General features: G+C 40.7%; 2 protein-coding genes across 5 annotated transcripts; both read left to right on the top strand.

Moving 5' to 3' along the window:
- Positions 1–335: 335 nt before the first annotated feature.
- On the top strand, positions 336–7071 carry LOC308093801 (uncharacterized protein). 3 transcript variants are annotated; one of them, XM_080440163.1, is made up of 4 exons: positions 336–776; positions 2010–2152; positions 3155–3236; positions 4556–7071. In XM_080440163.1, exons 1-4 carry the CDS (start codon positions 497–499, stop codon positions 5617–5619), a joined length of 1569 nt encoding a protein of 522 aa, XP_080296289.1. In that variant the 5' UTR covers positions 336–496; the 3' UTR covers positions 5620–7071. The 3 variants fall into 3 exon arrangements, with proteins under 3 accessions (XP_080296289.1, XP_080296288.1, XP_080296287.1); XM_080440162.1 differs by having other exon boundaries at positions 3155–3335; XM_080440161.1 differs by having other exon boundaries at positions 339–776; positions 3155–3374.
- Positions 7072–9041: 1970 nt separating this feature from the next.
- On the top strand, positions 9042–15629 carry LOC308093809 (E3 ubiquitin/ISG15 ligase TRIM25-like). 2 transcript variants are annotated; one of them, XR_013933898.1, is made up of 9 exons: positions 9042–9248; positions 9804–10059; positions 10559–10876; positions 12331–12423; positions 12669–12753; positions 13042–13131; positions 13730–13786; positions 14550–15420; positions 15466–15629. XR_013933898.1 is itself a non-coding variant. In XM_080440174.1 (8 exons), the coding sequence occupies exons 2-8, from the start codon at positions 9805–9807 to the stop codon at positions 15080–15082; spliced, it is 1431 nt and encodes a 476-aa protein (XP_080296300.1). In that variant the 5' UTR covers positions 9042–9248; position 9804; the 3' UTR covers positions 15083–15629. The 2 variants fall into 2 exon arrangements, 1 of the variants encoding a protein (XP_080296300.1); XM_080440174.1 differs by having other exon boundaries at positions 14550–15629.

Raw genomic sequence — 15629 nt, 5'->3', positions numbered from 1 at the left:
ATAATAGCTACTATTTTCATAAGCTTTTTATACATTTTTATGCATTTGAAAACTGCATAATGAGTACTTACTACTACAATTGTTACTTTAAGTGCATACTTTTGTACTTTTACTGAAGTACATTTGGAATTCCGGACTTTTACTTCCGAGTATTTATACATTGCAGACAGTATTGATACTTTTACTTAGTAAAGTAAAAAATGTGAGTTACTTTTTCACCACTGAACCCTTGAAATAAATTAAGACTAGACTAGAACCCAAACAACAGGCTTGTCAGTTACAGTGACCTGAGATTGAGAGCAAACATCCTCTTGGCGCGCCTGCGTAAACATCTGACACGCCCCCATGCTCCATCACCCACATGGTGTTGGTGGTGGTAAATACCTCTAGCACTGCAACTACCAACGTTGAACGTTCATGGCCTTCTCGGCGAACAACAACAACAACACAACACAGCTCTAGATCTAAGCACTGATTTTGCAGACAAGACAACACAATGTCTGCCCTGGACCTCAGCTTCCAATCCCAGGTGGAGACGGTCTTGGGCGCCCTGGTGAAAGAGGCGACGGTGGAACTGACCAAACTGTTCGAGAGTCGCTACCAAGCCTCCGCCACAGAGATCCACCGTAAAGGACCTGCTGCAGCCGAGCAGCCCAGCGGGGCGCCGGACTGTGTGTGCAACAAGCAGCGTCTTCTTAAAGTCGTCCGCAGCCGCAGCGTCGGAGTGCAAGTGAATGAGAGCGATTCCCCTTCGCCATCGGACCGGTTATTAATTGGTAAAACGCGATTTTTGTTTGTGTTTTACTTCCGGTTGTAGACCAATGCTATGCTAGTTCCTCTTGTACACTCACTCACATTATTTCATGTTTCGTAGTACGATTGCAATCGCTTGGCAAAAAAGAACAGATCTGCGAGCTAAAACAACGCGTTGTGCATGCTTGTTTTTTATTGCATGGTATTTGTTGGACTATCATAGATGTATTTAATCGAGTCTGACTTTTGCTTTCGTATAGCTTTGATGATCCATAGCGTTAGAAGGAGTTCTCCTTTAACGCTGTGTTACTTTCGAGCCGTAGCCCAGGCATCCCCCGGTAGCGCAGGGGCCGCAGCCTCTCGTCTCTAATGAAAAATAAAAAATACGCTTTCGCAACTCAACAAAACAAAGATGGTTTAAAGATGTTGAAAGCCTACTTTCCTTAGTGGGAACACTCGGAGCCCCCAACCTCACGTCTAAAATACACTTTTTGACCAAAATGTAAAATAATCCACCGGATGGAAAAAAAGTTTTCGTTACTCCACTGCGCCCCCTACAGACCTTGTCAATAGAAAACGTCCATTGGCCGGATCTGTTAGGGGGTGCAGTGGAGTAACAGAAACATTTTCCCCCCCATCCGGTGGATTATTTTACATTCTGGAAAAGGGGGTATTTTACACGTGAGATGGGGGGCTCCGAGTGTTGCCACTAAGGAAAGTAGGCTTTCAACATCTAAATTTAAACCCGTCAATGTTTTGGTGAGTAGCGAAATTGTATTTATTTTTACTAGGGACGCTGCGCAACCGGGCATGTCTGGGCAACGGATCGAAAGTAACATAGCGTTAAGGAGAACTCCTTCTAACGCTATGGACCTGAGTTAGCGTTCGAAACGAAAGCAAAAGTCAGACTCGATAAAATACAGCTATGATAGTCTTGATCCAAGGATATGGTATTTGCTCAGTTAACCCTAAGCATTAATTACACTTTAGACATATCGTGCACATTACGTATTTGAAAATGCTTTCTTCGTGCATTTTCCAATGTAAACACGCGTGCATCTCTGTAATTAATGCATGACGTGTGGTTGGAATGCACGTAGGTATTCTAACTTAGATAATATATAATTATAATTCTTATGGTCTGCTAAACAGGATCTGAGCGTGACGTGCAGTTGCAACGGCAACTTTAATAGCTTTAATCCATGGATTTGTTTTGTGTTCCTCGTTTCTTCCCCTCCCCCCTCGTCCGCTCACAGATGACCAGTGTTCCTCCACACGTTTGAATGGAGAATGTTTAAATACTTCCACAGCAGAGGAGGAGGAGGGTCCACCTCCTGCAGATAAACCCCTGGGTGAAGATAATGGCCACGCTGACCCCAAACATTCTCTCTTGAAAGAGGTCAGTGGGCACAAATAGGGTTCAATCACTTATGGATCTTGAAAGTCACTATGAAACCAAAAATCACACTTGTCATTGGACAATTATGCCTTAACATCAAAAGGTCTACCTTAGTAGAAACATGAGAGCCAAGAAGAGAGAGATGTCCTGCATTCCTGGAGGTGCTCAAATGAAATTTCAAGGGGGTCCACATTTGTAGACGCCTGGCATTAGTATTATTATTTTGTGGCCCTTCAGTCAGTCAGTGGTTTATTAGCACTGCCAAGTTAGAGCTCAAAGTTAAACGTTTTGGTGGAACAAATGTGATTGCTCTTGTATTTGTGACTTTTCCGTCCTTAAATAATCATATTTTATTTACAAATATGCCTTTGCTATTCAAATATTTTACTAGTGTTGCAATGTGCCATCACACTGATGTCCAGCTAGATAGTGTTAGATTGATTTGGAAGTCAGTTGATGCAGCTCTGAAATACTGTTAATCATTGTCCAATTTTGTTGGCTTGATGTTTATCTGAAACTCTGTAATGATATAATGAACTTTATTTGTATAGCACTTTTCCAAAAACAAAGTTTACATTAGTAGAACATATTTGTGCTGGATACCTGTGTGGAAGAATTATGGTAGTGTTAGGGTTGTGACCATCTGAGTATCTGAGTCAAGAAGCCATGGCACAGGCCTGGTATCTATTGTTTTGGGTACAGCTTGGTCCCGTGACACAAGCAAATTCCTCTCTTATCTTTACACTCCTACTTTCCTCAGAGAACTACTTAACCACCACCCTAAAGGTTTAATGTAGCTACTTTTCCCATAAGCTCATGTACAGTATAAAACTTCTATCTTATAACATGAAGTGTGTCAGACTCCATTTGCCTCATCAATTACTGATTGATACAGAATTCCTCAACACCTGCATGAGAAGTTTGTTTTCCTACAAAATATTACAACTTGTTATCAAAATGGTTACTGCCTTTCTTCTAACTGGCGTACAATCTGTTTTTAAGGATGTGAAAATGGTGGAGGGAAGTAAGTCAAGTAACTCCACATCGGAGCCTCCAGTCACCAGTGACCTTCGAAAAGAAGTTGGTAAGAAGTTGGTCGCCAGTGACCTTCGAAAAGAGAAGTTGGTCACCAGTGACCTTCGAAAAGAGAAGTTGGTCACCATTGACCTTCGAAAAGAAGTTGGTAAGAAGTTGGTCACCAGTGTCCTTCGAAAAGAAGTTGGTAAGAATAAGTCTAATATAACAATGGCTGAGTGGCAGTTCTCTTACTGGCTTTCTGACAATGTGTTTTTGTCTTAAAGGATAGCTTCCCATAAAATATGTGGTATAATTCTGACATACAGTGCATAATTGCACTGAGCAGTTCACTCAGTATTGAGAAACTTGCCTGTGGATTATATCTCAATGTCAGCCTCCAATACAGTAGCTTGGGGCAGCTGTTTAAGCTGTTGAACATGTTCTTTTCAAAACGGGTAACCTCAGAGTATAGTCAGGCATGTCTTTATATGTTCTAATTAAAGAATGATTTCAGATGTTGCACTGAAGTTTTGCACTTCCTTAAACCCACTATCTTGGCTGATCAATGCGGTGCTGAGTTTTATCTCTTTGCCAAGATATCATTTTTCTAGGATACTGCATTGAGCTTTACAAATGGTTGGTATGCACGGCGGGCCTGCGGCAAATTCCGGCAATAGCATAAAAGTACTTCCAAATCGTACTGTTATTCAAAACATGTTCTGATACATGAAGACATGCAATACTGTGCGATTCCCGTTTTTGAAAAGGAAATAATTTTCTGTGAATTAGGGTGGGGTGACCTATTATGTTACTGTTTAAAGACAATGTTAGAGTGCCAGTTGAGCTGGTTATTCCAGTTTGGGCTAAGCAAAATATTCCATCATGTGGGGCATGCCTATACGTCTTTTATGAGCATTCAACCTGGCGTCCCTATTTTGTTCACAATGTTCGTTGCACTCGTATGGAGTTCCTTCTAGATATGTGGTTGTCATTCAAAACACAGCGCATTATCTTTAACTTGTGTTGAGAATTCTTTGGTTTACTTTCTCCTTAATGATGATTGCTACTGTCAGTCATTGTAAATGTTAAGCTATTTATGAAATCCTTTATTATTGCTATAAATTATTTGTGTACCTCCTGGTGGTGTCATGTGGAGGATGTGCCATACATTTCCCCTCTCCACAGATGAAGAATAATGAGCAATAATACAAATAGAAAACTCAAAGCAGTTTGAATACACAGCCATATCATAATTTATAACCAGGAAAATAAATACCCGATACCACCTCAGCAGTGAAGAATATATAATATCAACAATCAACATAACACCTACGTACATAAATGTAATGACGGCCAAAACTATGTCCAATTTCTCTGTCTCTGCAGATCAAAGACTCATAATTTCCCAAAGCGCTAGGACATCTGTGCTAGCTAAACTGAAACCTCTCCTGATCCGACCAGAACAAAAGAGTGATGGCACCACTGGGAACCAGATTAAGTTTGTTTGTCCACTGATTCTGAAGACGGCTGTTCGAGAACCTGAACGATCTAAAGAACCTGTTCAGGTGGAGCCACAGCTGGCCAACATCAGCACTGCGAACCAGATTAAGTTTGTTTGTCCACTAATTCTGAAGACCGATGTTCGAGAACCTGAACAATCTAAAGAACCTGTTCAGGTAGAGCCACAGCAAGCCAACGTCAGCACCGCCAAAGGTACCGCCTACAGCCCATCCTCCTCCGATGAGGCCATGGCTCCTGTGCCGGTCAGCATATGGGAGCGGATCCACACCGAGCAGGAGACTGAAAACCATCTCCAGTTGAAGCTGAAGCTGGTCTCTCCAGACAGGAAGTTGACGAAGCCCTGCTCAGTACATCTGGTGAACGTACTGGCTTCGGAATCAGAGAAGAAGAGCATCATTGACGCTAGCAATGGAAGCGTAGCTAAGGGAAAATCTGGTCTGCCTGGGCTGAAAGATCTCCGCCGCCATCAGGGCCTCCACACGGGGCATCGGCTCTGCTGCTTCACCCGGTGCGCAAATGGCGTGTGGCGTCTTCAGGGGGTCGTAGCCCACTCTCACGGCGGGTATGCCTGCAACAAATGTGGGAAGAAGTTCAAACACCGTAAGATTCTCCGGCGTCACGAACGCTTCCACTCCGGGGAGAAACCGTACTCGTGTTCCCATTGCACCAAGGTCTTTGCCCTAAGGAAGAGTCTGCGCCGTCACGAGAGGTTTCACACGGGCGACAGGCCACACAACTGTCCTCAGTGTGGTAAGAGCTTCAGACTCAGAGACAATCTGAAAGCCCACCTGAGGTTTCACACCGGCGACAAGCCTTTTATTTGCGGCCTGTGCAGCAAAAGGTTCAGGATCCTCCGGAATCTCCAGAAACACAATGAGAGCCCATGTGGAGCATTCGTTCCTTCATTCAGGAAAATTGCAGGCTTGTAATATCTCAGTATTCATTGGTTAGCTGAGTGGATTCACACAATAGTTCTACCTCAAATCTGAGATGTTATTTTGTTTTCCTTGTATGACCACTACTGATTTAAATGGGGTTTGAAAAGTTAAACCACTACAGGACACAGTTCTTTGTTGTGCCATCCTTTATCCTGTTGACATTTAGCAGGATTGAGATTGACCTCAGCTATTTGCTGGTAATATTTGTCTGTGGCTGGCAAGTTTATCTACTGTATGCTACAGTATTTTGTCAGGTAAGACTTTAAGTGCTATTCAGGAGAAACATTTTTTACACAAATAAAATAACACAGGATGTAAAAAACAGCTGGTGAAATTTGAAACGCATCAGCCACTGTAAAGACATGCCTACTAGGGTAAGCATTGTGTAATGTCATGGACAAGTTAACTAGAAGGGGTCCAATACAAGTGTGGCATCCAAGTGGATCTTTGATATCATGTGGACCGTGTATGATGTCAGTCTTCTATGACTTCAGTGCTTGCATCACATATTTGGGCAAAGTCAGCCCAATCTGAATGCCTTTGTTTACAGTACAAAATGTAAGTTCTAAAAATAAATAAATAAAAATTATCGAGGATATTTCTCTGCCTACTGGCAGCATGCACATGTCCAGTGGTTTGGGACATTAGCCCCATACTCACTCAGACACATAATGGTGTCCCAAAAAGCTGCTGGTGCCCATCTTAGTTTTAATTAATGAAACTTTTTCTTCATATTTTGATTAATGTTCCTCTACTTTTCTTGCATTCCACCATCTGTAAATGTGGACAGTTGTGTTAACCTGGCCCATATATAGATGTTAATTAATCAAACTTTTTCTTCATGTTTTGAAGTCTCTATATTTTGAACTCTATATCCAATAGATATAGAGTTCAGACATTAAAAGACATTAATGTCTAATGTTCACACTTAGACATAAAAAATCTATTCACTGGACTAATAATGGCCTCTAGCTGTGAGTACAATCTCCCAAAGGCAAACAAATGGCAAAGACCTCAAGCAATACTTTAAACAGTGAGAAGGTGCTGTCATGGCATTGTTATAATTACTTGTATTCACTTTTGAACAGCTTCTCTCCCAGCCAGCAGGAGCTTGTATACATGTGACTGTATACATGTGTGCCTATGTAGGTGTTTTGCAGTTAGAAGGCCTGTGAACATACTGTATGTATATAGTTTCGCTCCAAAAGTGTAAATACAGATTTCTACTTGTCAGCAATTACTAGAAGAGTACAGTATGTGCCATTTATATAAGCTGTGTGTTACTACTTCTTTACCATGCTTAAACACTTTTTTAGACTTTCTTAATTCTGTTGTCTTTCAAAGCTGTTGAAATGTTTTGTTTTTTTGTATGTGTTTTTTACATGTGGCAGTCTGACTGTACTGCTATTCTTTTTTTTTTATACAATTTGTATTAAACTGTTTCTGGAGTTTTAATTTGCAAACAATAATTTTAGCTTGATGTGAACAGAATGAATCATACTTTTTTTTTTTTTTACAAACTTTTGGACTTGCACCGTGCACTTTGGGAGTTGCTTAAACTCAAGACTATGGAAACTCATGGTCCAATTTCATTTTTATTACCTGATATAGTCATAAACGGAGTTGCCATTTATGGTTCAAGAGCATGATTGGATTTGAACATAGTAGTATTATACAATCAACTTTTAATACCGCCTACCTACTGATAAATGTGTTTGTCCTCTGAACCCTAGTTACACGTTTATAGATTGGGTTTGGGGAAATTCTAGTTATGCAACAGTTAATCAGTAGGCTAGTTAGGGCACAAACATTGCAGGCACCATCAAACACAAACAACCAACTGCCCTAGCGTCAGTGGTGGAAAAAGTACTCAACATTTTTTTATTTTTTGCTTTAAAGTATCAATACTGCAATATATAAATACTCAGTCTGGAATTAAAAATGTACTTGAGTAAAAGTACAAAAGTATTGGTATCAAAATGTACATAAAGTACCAAAAGTAGAAAGTACTCATTTTGCAGAATGTCCCATTTCACAAGTTTTCAAATGTGTAATATTTTGAGAATAGCAGATCTACAAGCTCACAATGCGTCATGAGGCATTGAGCTTGTAGATCGGCTATTTTCAAATGGCCGAAATGTATATAGGGCTGAAGTGGATTTTGTAATAATAAATATCTACAAAGTAACTACTAGTAACTAAAGTTTACAAATAATCGTAGTGGAGTAGAAGTATAATATTTGCCTCTGAGATATAGTGGACTTTGGACTAGAAGTAAAAGTGTGGAAATTGGAAATTAAAATACCTCAAAATTGTACTTACAGTACTTGAGTAAATGTATTTAGTTACGTTACACCACTGTTATGAATTCATAATTATTTTTAAATCACTTACCACAACAGCACTCAACTCAAGCGAGTGGTTGTATTATTATACCCCTTATTAATAATTGGTGATTGATAATCGTTTGGTTTTCAAATCATTACATTTTTCGAACGTGAAGTTGATCCGCAACCTGTAGCCATGGTTCACATGACGCTCGTCTGTCAAAAGCGTCATGGCGCTACTCGTTCCTGGTTTTTGAAATTTCTACATTTACAACCCGTACATCTACATAAACGTTCAGATTTCAAATATAAAGTTCTGACCCCACGGCCATGGATGTTACAGGTTAAAACGTCTGGGTCTAAGTACCCATATCTTCCGTATTGATCAATAAAAAGCATTTTAATCCGATCGGTGGCCATTTTTTCCGAATTTTCTCCATATGCTTTCAATTGCGCGAGCCTATCGGTTGAGAGGTGTACTGCACTCATACATTATAACTGAAAAAATGGCCGCCGATCGGATTAAAATGCTTTTTATTGAACAATACGGAAGATACGGGTACGTTTTAACTTGTTACATCCATGGCCATGGGGCACTTTATATTTGAAATCTTAACGTTTATGTATGTACGGGTTGTTGTAAATGTAGAAATGTCCAAAAACAGGAACAAGTAGAACCTGTCATGCCATGACAGGTTTCAGGGCTAAACCAACCTGTTAAAGACTCGTTATTTTTGGGCAATCTTTTATTTATTTATAGGTAGGTCTAATCGTCATGACTTGCATGCATTAATAATATTTTAGGCTTTTTTAGGCTTTAAACACGCAATGCCTATTTTAGGCAAGTCTTCTTGTAACTTCAACCCGGGAAGAACCCCCTACGGCAGGTGCCAGTACTGCTCCCAATTCGGATAATGGGAAAACATGGCACAGGCTGACTAAATAAGCGTTTAAACGGGTTTTTCAACCCCCGTCGGTTAAATTGTACTTTCCGGTGAAATGTCAAACATCTGTAGGTGTCTCGCACTACCTATACTTTTTGGATACGATGTTGCTAAAAAGGTGATCTTCACTGCATTTGGAAGGACTCTACCTCTGCCGGGACCCGAGACAGCGGGACCTCATCTCGGAGCTATCGTGGAGAGTGAGGTTCTAAACGGGGCTAATCCCTCCCTTGTGCTGCATGTGTCCCGCCCTACAAGGAAATAAACTGTATAAACATGGCTTGCTTTCACTTTTGACAGTGCGAACTGCGAAAGGCATATCTAAACCTTCCATGATCTAGCAATTAAGGTAGGCATACTTCTTGGTATAATACGTTCACCTGCCATTGATTGCTTTCGACTGGACAAAAACAAATGACTGTCAAAGTCGTTGCATTGATTGAGACCTCTTTGACAGGAGAAAATAACTCGTACATTTACTCAAGTACTGTAGTATTTCCAATTTTTCAGTACTGTTACTTCTACTCCACTACATCTCAGAGGCAAATATTATACTTTTACTCCACTACAATTATTTGAAAACTTTAGTTACTAGTTACTTTGTATATTTTGATTATTGCATGCATTACCCACTTCAGCCCTATATATTATAGCCTACATTTCGGCCATTTGAAAATAGCCGATCTACAAGCTTGTAGATCTGCTATTTTCAAAAGATTTATATACATTTTGTACATTTGAAAACTTGTGAAATGGTATATATAAGTATATTTTGATACCAATACTTTTGTACTTTTACTTAAACAGAGTGTTTCTAAACATTGCAGTACTTTTACTTAAGTAAAATAATTTAGTATTTTTTTCCACCACTGCTAATCTGCATGTGCTTTGTTGCACACTTCAGCATGGCCAATGAAGAGAAGCTCCATCTGGAGGTGCTGCTGACATGTCCAGTGTGCCAGGACATCTTCAATGAGCCCCGTCTGCTGCCCTGTGGACACAGCATCTGCATGGGTTGTCTTGAAGGGATGATTGACCACGCAGACTACCCGTTCCGCTGCCCCGACTGCAGGTCATACTTTGGGCAGGTCATTGGAGTGCAGAAAAGTTTTTCACTGTCCAACATCGCAGAGGACTACAGAAACAACTGGAAAGAGAAGGTATACTTGATCTGTTCATTATTGTCAAGCACAGGTCTTGGCACATCATCAGTCAGCAGTTCAGCAGGTCTCTGTGAATCAAGATCAGTGTTTTGTCATAGATGGAATAATGCTTAAACACTTGACTTTCTCCCTTTTAAATAGGCTACTTTCTTTTAAAGATTGTATTGTTTGTGGATTGGACCCCACAGACATTTGGAGATGCTGTCATACATTGTATGTAGCACTGACTTAGCTGGATTACTGCACCTGATAAACACACACTCTTTGCAATGCAAAGCAGGCCCATCCTTAACATTAGGTATTATAGGTAATATAAGGTAGGCTTGAATTTCCTGAGCATGTGTTGTTATTTCACCATGTTTTGTTAAATTATAGGCAGGCCAATGCAATATTTTCCTCCATATCAGGCACCTGGGTCCACTCATATCATGCAAAGGGGGTCCAAATAATGAACAATCAACTAAAGTGACTTAATTTAACCTGTGCTCGACTTAAGAACAAGAACACAGAGAAGGTGTACTGCGACTGCTGCCCAGACAGACGGGAGCTGGCGAATAAGACGTGTCTGCAGTGCGAGGTGTCACTGTGTAAGGAGCACATCAGGGACCATCTGGAGCGACCAGCATTCACAGGCCACCCCCTCGTCAATCCCCTGGGGGATCTCAAGAGTAGGAAGTGCCCGCTGCACAGCGACGAGGTGCTGAAGTACTACTGTAAGGCATCCAGACGCTACATCTGCAACATCTGCGCCTTTGAAACCAAGGAGAGGAAGCAGGCTACTGAGGCCAACGCTGTCCTGTCCAGGAAACTGACTGTGAGTTTAAGATGTTTCTCCTCTCATCACAGACTCATTAAAGGTAGTGTAAGTGATATTTTGTGGTTACAACAAATGGGTTTTTTTTGCTGTTAAAAGGTTAAAGCATGGCCCTGGGCACCTAGGCTGGTAAACCGGCCTGACAGCGTGTCGCGGGTTCGACTCCCGATCCCGACGACCTTTGCTGCGTGTCACCCCCCCATCTCTCTCCCCATTTCCTGTCAGCCTACTGTCCTGTCAAATAAACAATAAATGTTAAAGCATTATATTCTGATAGTAATCATTGCTATAGAGTGTTTGTTCATTAAAAAGGGGCCTGCCTATCTCTCCAGCTCTTTAATAAACAGAAAATACATTTTCAGGTGGGTTGCCAATTTCAGCCAATTAGGAGACAGCACCCATTTATCAGCTTCGATTTAATAGTGTTACAGTTCCCATTTTGTCTGCTCATTTCTGTATCCTGTGTGAGTTCTCTCTCCTGATTGGATGAAATTTGTATCGCAACCTGAAAATGCATTTTCTGTTTACTAAAGAGCCGGAGAGACAGGGAGACTCCATCTACCTAACAAACACTCTATAGCAATGAGTACGATCGAGTATGATCAAAATATAGAGCTATGTAAGATTTACTTTAACAAAACAATATCACTTCTCCTACCTTTAAGTAGTGTGCAATGAGTTGATACTTTAAATAGACTCACTTCACAACAACCACAATCCTTCATCATTTTGCTATGAGAAATATCCTCTCACGTTTCATTCTATCAGTATCCAGTATCTCTGTTGTTGTATCAACAAGAATTTTGTTTTGCTGTTACGTGCGGAAGTAGAATGAGCAATGCCTTTTCTTGTAAATAGAGACTTACAGCCACACCTGTAGGAAATCCCCGTATCCAGTTGATTTCAGTTATTGATGGTCCCTGTAAAAGTCGGACGTCATAAAAAAGGTGACTGTCTATAAATTATTGTAAAAGTAAATAAATAAATTGCGTGCGTGCGTGTGTGTGTGTGTGTGTGTGTGTGTGTGTGTGTTTTAGAAGTGACCTAGGTTATAAAATAGATTTAGCAAGTTTGACCTCACCAGGTTCAAAATTGTAGGGGCTTTAATGATCACACATTCATGACTGTGCTTTAACAAGCACAGTCACCTTTCAATTCTACAATGCAGGATAGAAAGAAGTGACTTTTTTGAGGATCTAACTGGCACTCAGGCTCAAGAAGTGTCAATCCTGACCTACAGTAACTGGCCACTAGTGTGGGTAGGATAAAGGATGACCCCTTCATCTGGTGCTAGATAGAATCCTAGCTGCGACATTTTTCACAATATTTGTGTGTGTGTGTGTGTGTGTGTGTGTGTGTGTGTGTGTGTGTGTGTGTGTGTGTGTGTGTGTGTGTGTGTGTGTGTGTGTGGGGTGTGGTGTGGTGTGGTGTGTGTGTGTGTGTGTATAAAACAGGAGTACATGGATGAGCGCTTCAACTCACTTGAAGGAACAATTGCAGGATGTAAGGACTCCATCGGAAAACTGCGAGAGGACATAGAAAATGAAGTGAGTTCAACGTAACCGTTTGGTGGCACCATAGATAGGCTTACCAACCTAGTTATTTTATGTTACCTAGTTTGTCTACATTTCATCAACCCAGACTCAAATTTAATTGCACATAATGACATAACTATGGGAGTGCTTGAAATTGTGCCCTGAAAGTCGTTGTTAACTTGTTCTAGATTAAAATGGACAGATCATTAGTGTGCATAACACGATAACTGATCAGACTCATATTTATTTTTTGACAGAAGCAGAAAGTGAAGCCTAATGAATCTCCCCTTAACAGTGTCACTGTGGTACTCCTCTGTCTGTGGTTTATTGTCCTGTATTATGGTAAGTCAGTATAAACTGAGATTGGAGATTAAACTTCAGGTCAGGTTTTGTAAATAACCATGTGTGTGTGTTTGTTTGTGTGTTACTATACTACTACTATACAGTAGTAGCCAATATCACAGGAGGCTGGAGCATATTACAGAAATAATAAAAACATTCACAGCTGAGCTTATATAAACAAAATGAAAGTAATACAATCTGTGCTCTTCTGTGTAACGGTACTTATATTACAATATACTTGTTTTATTTTTGTTAATTGACTGACTGGACAATTATTTTCATCTTTAGCCTATACTTTTGCTGTGGAAAATCAGACACTCTCAGAGACACTGGACAAGCAACAAACCCGTTTGCATAACATCTATTCTACTGTTGCAGGCAAGTGCAATGTCTATGAATTAAAATACGTTTACAATTATTTTCAATGTAATTGAGACACATTAAAGGTAGGGTAAGTGATTTTCTTTGGTTAAAATAAGTGTTAAATAGCTCTATATTCTGATAGTACTCATTGCTATAGAGTGTTTGTTCAGTAAAAGGAGTCTCCTTGTCTCTCCAGCTCTTTCTAAAACAGAAAATGCATTTTCGTTTCAGTTTCATTTCCAATTTTATCCAATCAGGATAGAGAACTCAATCAGGATATAGATTAAACAAGTGAAATTGGAAGTGATGACACTAAGAAATGAGCAGGCAAAATTGGAACTGGAACTATAAAAATGAAGCTTAAAAATGGGTACTTTCTCCTGATTGGCTGAGATTTTGACACCTACCGGAAAATGTATTTTCTGTTTATTAAAGAGCTGGAGAGACTCCTGTTACTGAACAAACACTCTATAGCAATGATTACTATCAGAATATAGTGCTTTAACCTTTTAACAAAATACTTTTTGTTTTAACCAAAAAATATCACTTACCCTACCTTTAAATATTTTACTGATACAAAGTGAATTCTTTCATTAATGTTTGCCCACCACAGAATTCCTGGTTGATCATCGAATACACGGTCACACAGATGAAGAGACAATGTATTTAGGTAAGATGTCATGCAGGGAGAGCATTTGTCAAAAGACAAGAGATAATGTTGTGAAGTAAAGGCTACATTACATTTCAATACGCGCAGTCTACCTATTTATGTCTATGGGTTTGAATTGTCCACGGTGCATCCAGCTCGGCAGCATGGGGAGGGCGTTCTTTGTCACTGCATTAGCGACTCTTTACAGGTTGTCCAAGGGTGCCTGTCAGCAGGGGTGTTGAATGGGGAGGAATAAGGTGTTCCTTTGCATGTGGTATGTCCTCCCAGTGACTGGTATCAGAGGAGACATGTAGCAGCCAGTCAGCAGTATCACAATTCCACAAATGTGTGGGGAAATGAGGGAAAGTGGAAAATTAGTGCCAAAAGAATTGGTTTGAATTTCTCATGTCTTACTCAGAAACTTAGCAATAAGTTGTTGGCAAAGTTGAACAGGCATCTTTTTTTATTTGATAAATGAAAGACTGAAACTGAAACATTTTCGTTAGTGAGGTTTGGTACTGCTGCAATTGATTTTGTATAAAGAATAAGGCATTCTAAGTGCCTTCCGAGTTCCGACACATACGTAGGCCTATGTCTAAAAGCACACACAGGTTTTGTGCATACCAAGGTACAAATTCTGATAAGAACATGAACAATGAATCAGAGTTAAGTTCATAGAAACACTCATACGAGCGCTTTTGGATCAGATCTGACCGTTGGCATGTTTTGTGAATTACATGTATATTTGCGGCCATGCTGTTAATGTGTTGTGTCTGCACCACAGGTACTCTCACTCTGGATATGAACACTGTCAGTCCTTTCCTCAAAGTGTCCCCTGACCTCCATATGGTGGAGAGAGTGAAGACCAAGCTGACGTATCCCAGCGAGCCGAGCCGCTTTGATGCAGCTCCCCAGGTCCTCTCCACCCAGTGTTTCACCAGTGGTACCCACTCCTGGGAGGTGGAGGCAGAGGGATACTGGGATATTGCCGTGTCCTACAAGGGCATCAACCGCAAGAGCAAAGACATTAGCAACTTCGGAATGAATGCCCAGTCCTGGAGTCTCACGTGCAATGGCGTGGGCCAACTGTTTACCTACCACAACAGCAAGAAGAACGTCCTTTCTGCAACACTGAAGTACAAGCGGATAGCGGTAAATGTGAATTTTGAGAAAGGCGTGATCACTTTTAGCGAGGTGGGTCCAAAGTTGATTCAGCTGTATGAGTACCAGACTAAGCTGAGTCAGCCTGTGTGCTTGGGCGTGGGGCTGTACCGTGTGGATCCACCCAGCAGAGCCTCTATTGTCAAGGTTCTCTAGCTAGCTGGCTGCCATGATACTCGGTAGACACTGGGACATAAAAACCAGGTGTTTCACCAGAGCCACCTATAAATGGTAAATGGTGCATTTATATAGCGCTTTTATCCAAAGCGCTTTACATAGATTGTGCATTACATTCACCCATTCACACACACTTTCATACACCGATGGCGGAGGAAACCATGCAAGGCACCAACCTGCTCATCGGGAGCAATTAGGGGTTCAGTGTCTTGCTCAAGAACACTTCGACATTAACTCTGGGGGAGCCCGGGATCGATCCGGCCGCTCTATCGGCCACTCTACCCCTGAGCCACTGCCGCCCCCACCTATAATAATACGTTGGTGGTTTTCAATATCTGGCGATGGTACGTATATCTCACCAGTCTTGGAAAAAAGCTAAGAAGAGAGACGATTTGAAAACCTTTTTAAAGTGTAGACATCTCTAAATGAACAATATGGCAATATCTAAATTATATCTTGTTAATTTGTATTGTAATTTTTTTGTATGATATGCACTGTAGCTGTAATTACAGTATCTTTGTTTTGT

Source organism: Gymnoscopelus braueri, assembly GCF_963280865.1.
Source record: "Gymnoscopelus braueri genome assembly, chromosome: 10".
NCBI lineage: Eukaryota > Metazoa > Chordata > Actinopteri > Myctophiformes > Myctophidae > Gymnoscopelus > Gymnoscopelus braueri.
The sequence above is the reverse complement of the archived record's forward strand: the minus strand, read 5'-3'. Positions and strand labels throughout refer to the sequence as shown.

Bases quoted from the DNA above. Each gene is read 5' to 3' on its own strand.
- LOC308093801 (XM_080440161.1), top strand. From the start codon at position 497: ATGTCTGCCCTGGACCTCAGCTTCCAATCCCAGGTGGAGACGGTCTTG. The intron at 777-2,009 runs GTAAAACGCGAT...GTCCGCTCACAG, and splicing joins ATCGGACCGGTTATTAATTG to ATGACCAGTGTTCCTCCACA. The intron at 3,375-4,555 runs GTAAGAATAAGT...CTGTCTCTGCAG, and splicing joins TGTCCTTCGAAAAGAAGTTG to ATCAAAGACTCATAATTTCC.
- LOC308093809 (XM_080440174.1), top strand. From the start codon at position 9,805: ATGGCCAATGAAGAGAAGCTCCATCTGGAGGTGCTGCTGACATGTCCA. The intron at 13,132-13,729 runs GCAAGTGCAATG...TGCCCACCACAG, and splicing joins CATCTATTCTACTGTTGCAG to AATTCCTGGTTGATCATCGA. The intron at 13,787-14,549 runs GTAAGATGTCAT...TCTGCACCACAG, and splicing joins TGAAGAGACAATGTATTTAG to GTACTCTCACTCTGGATATG.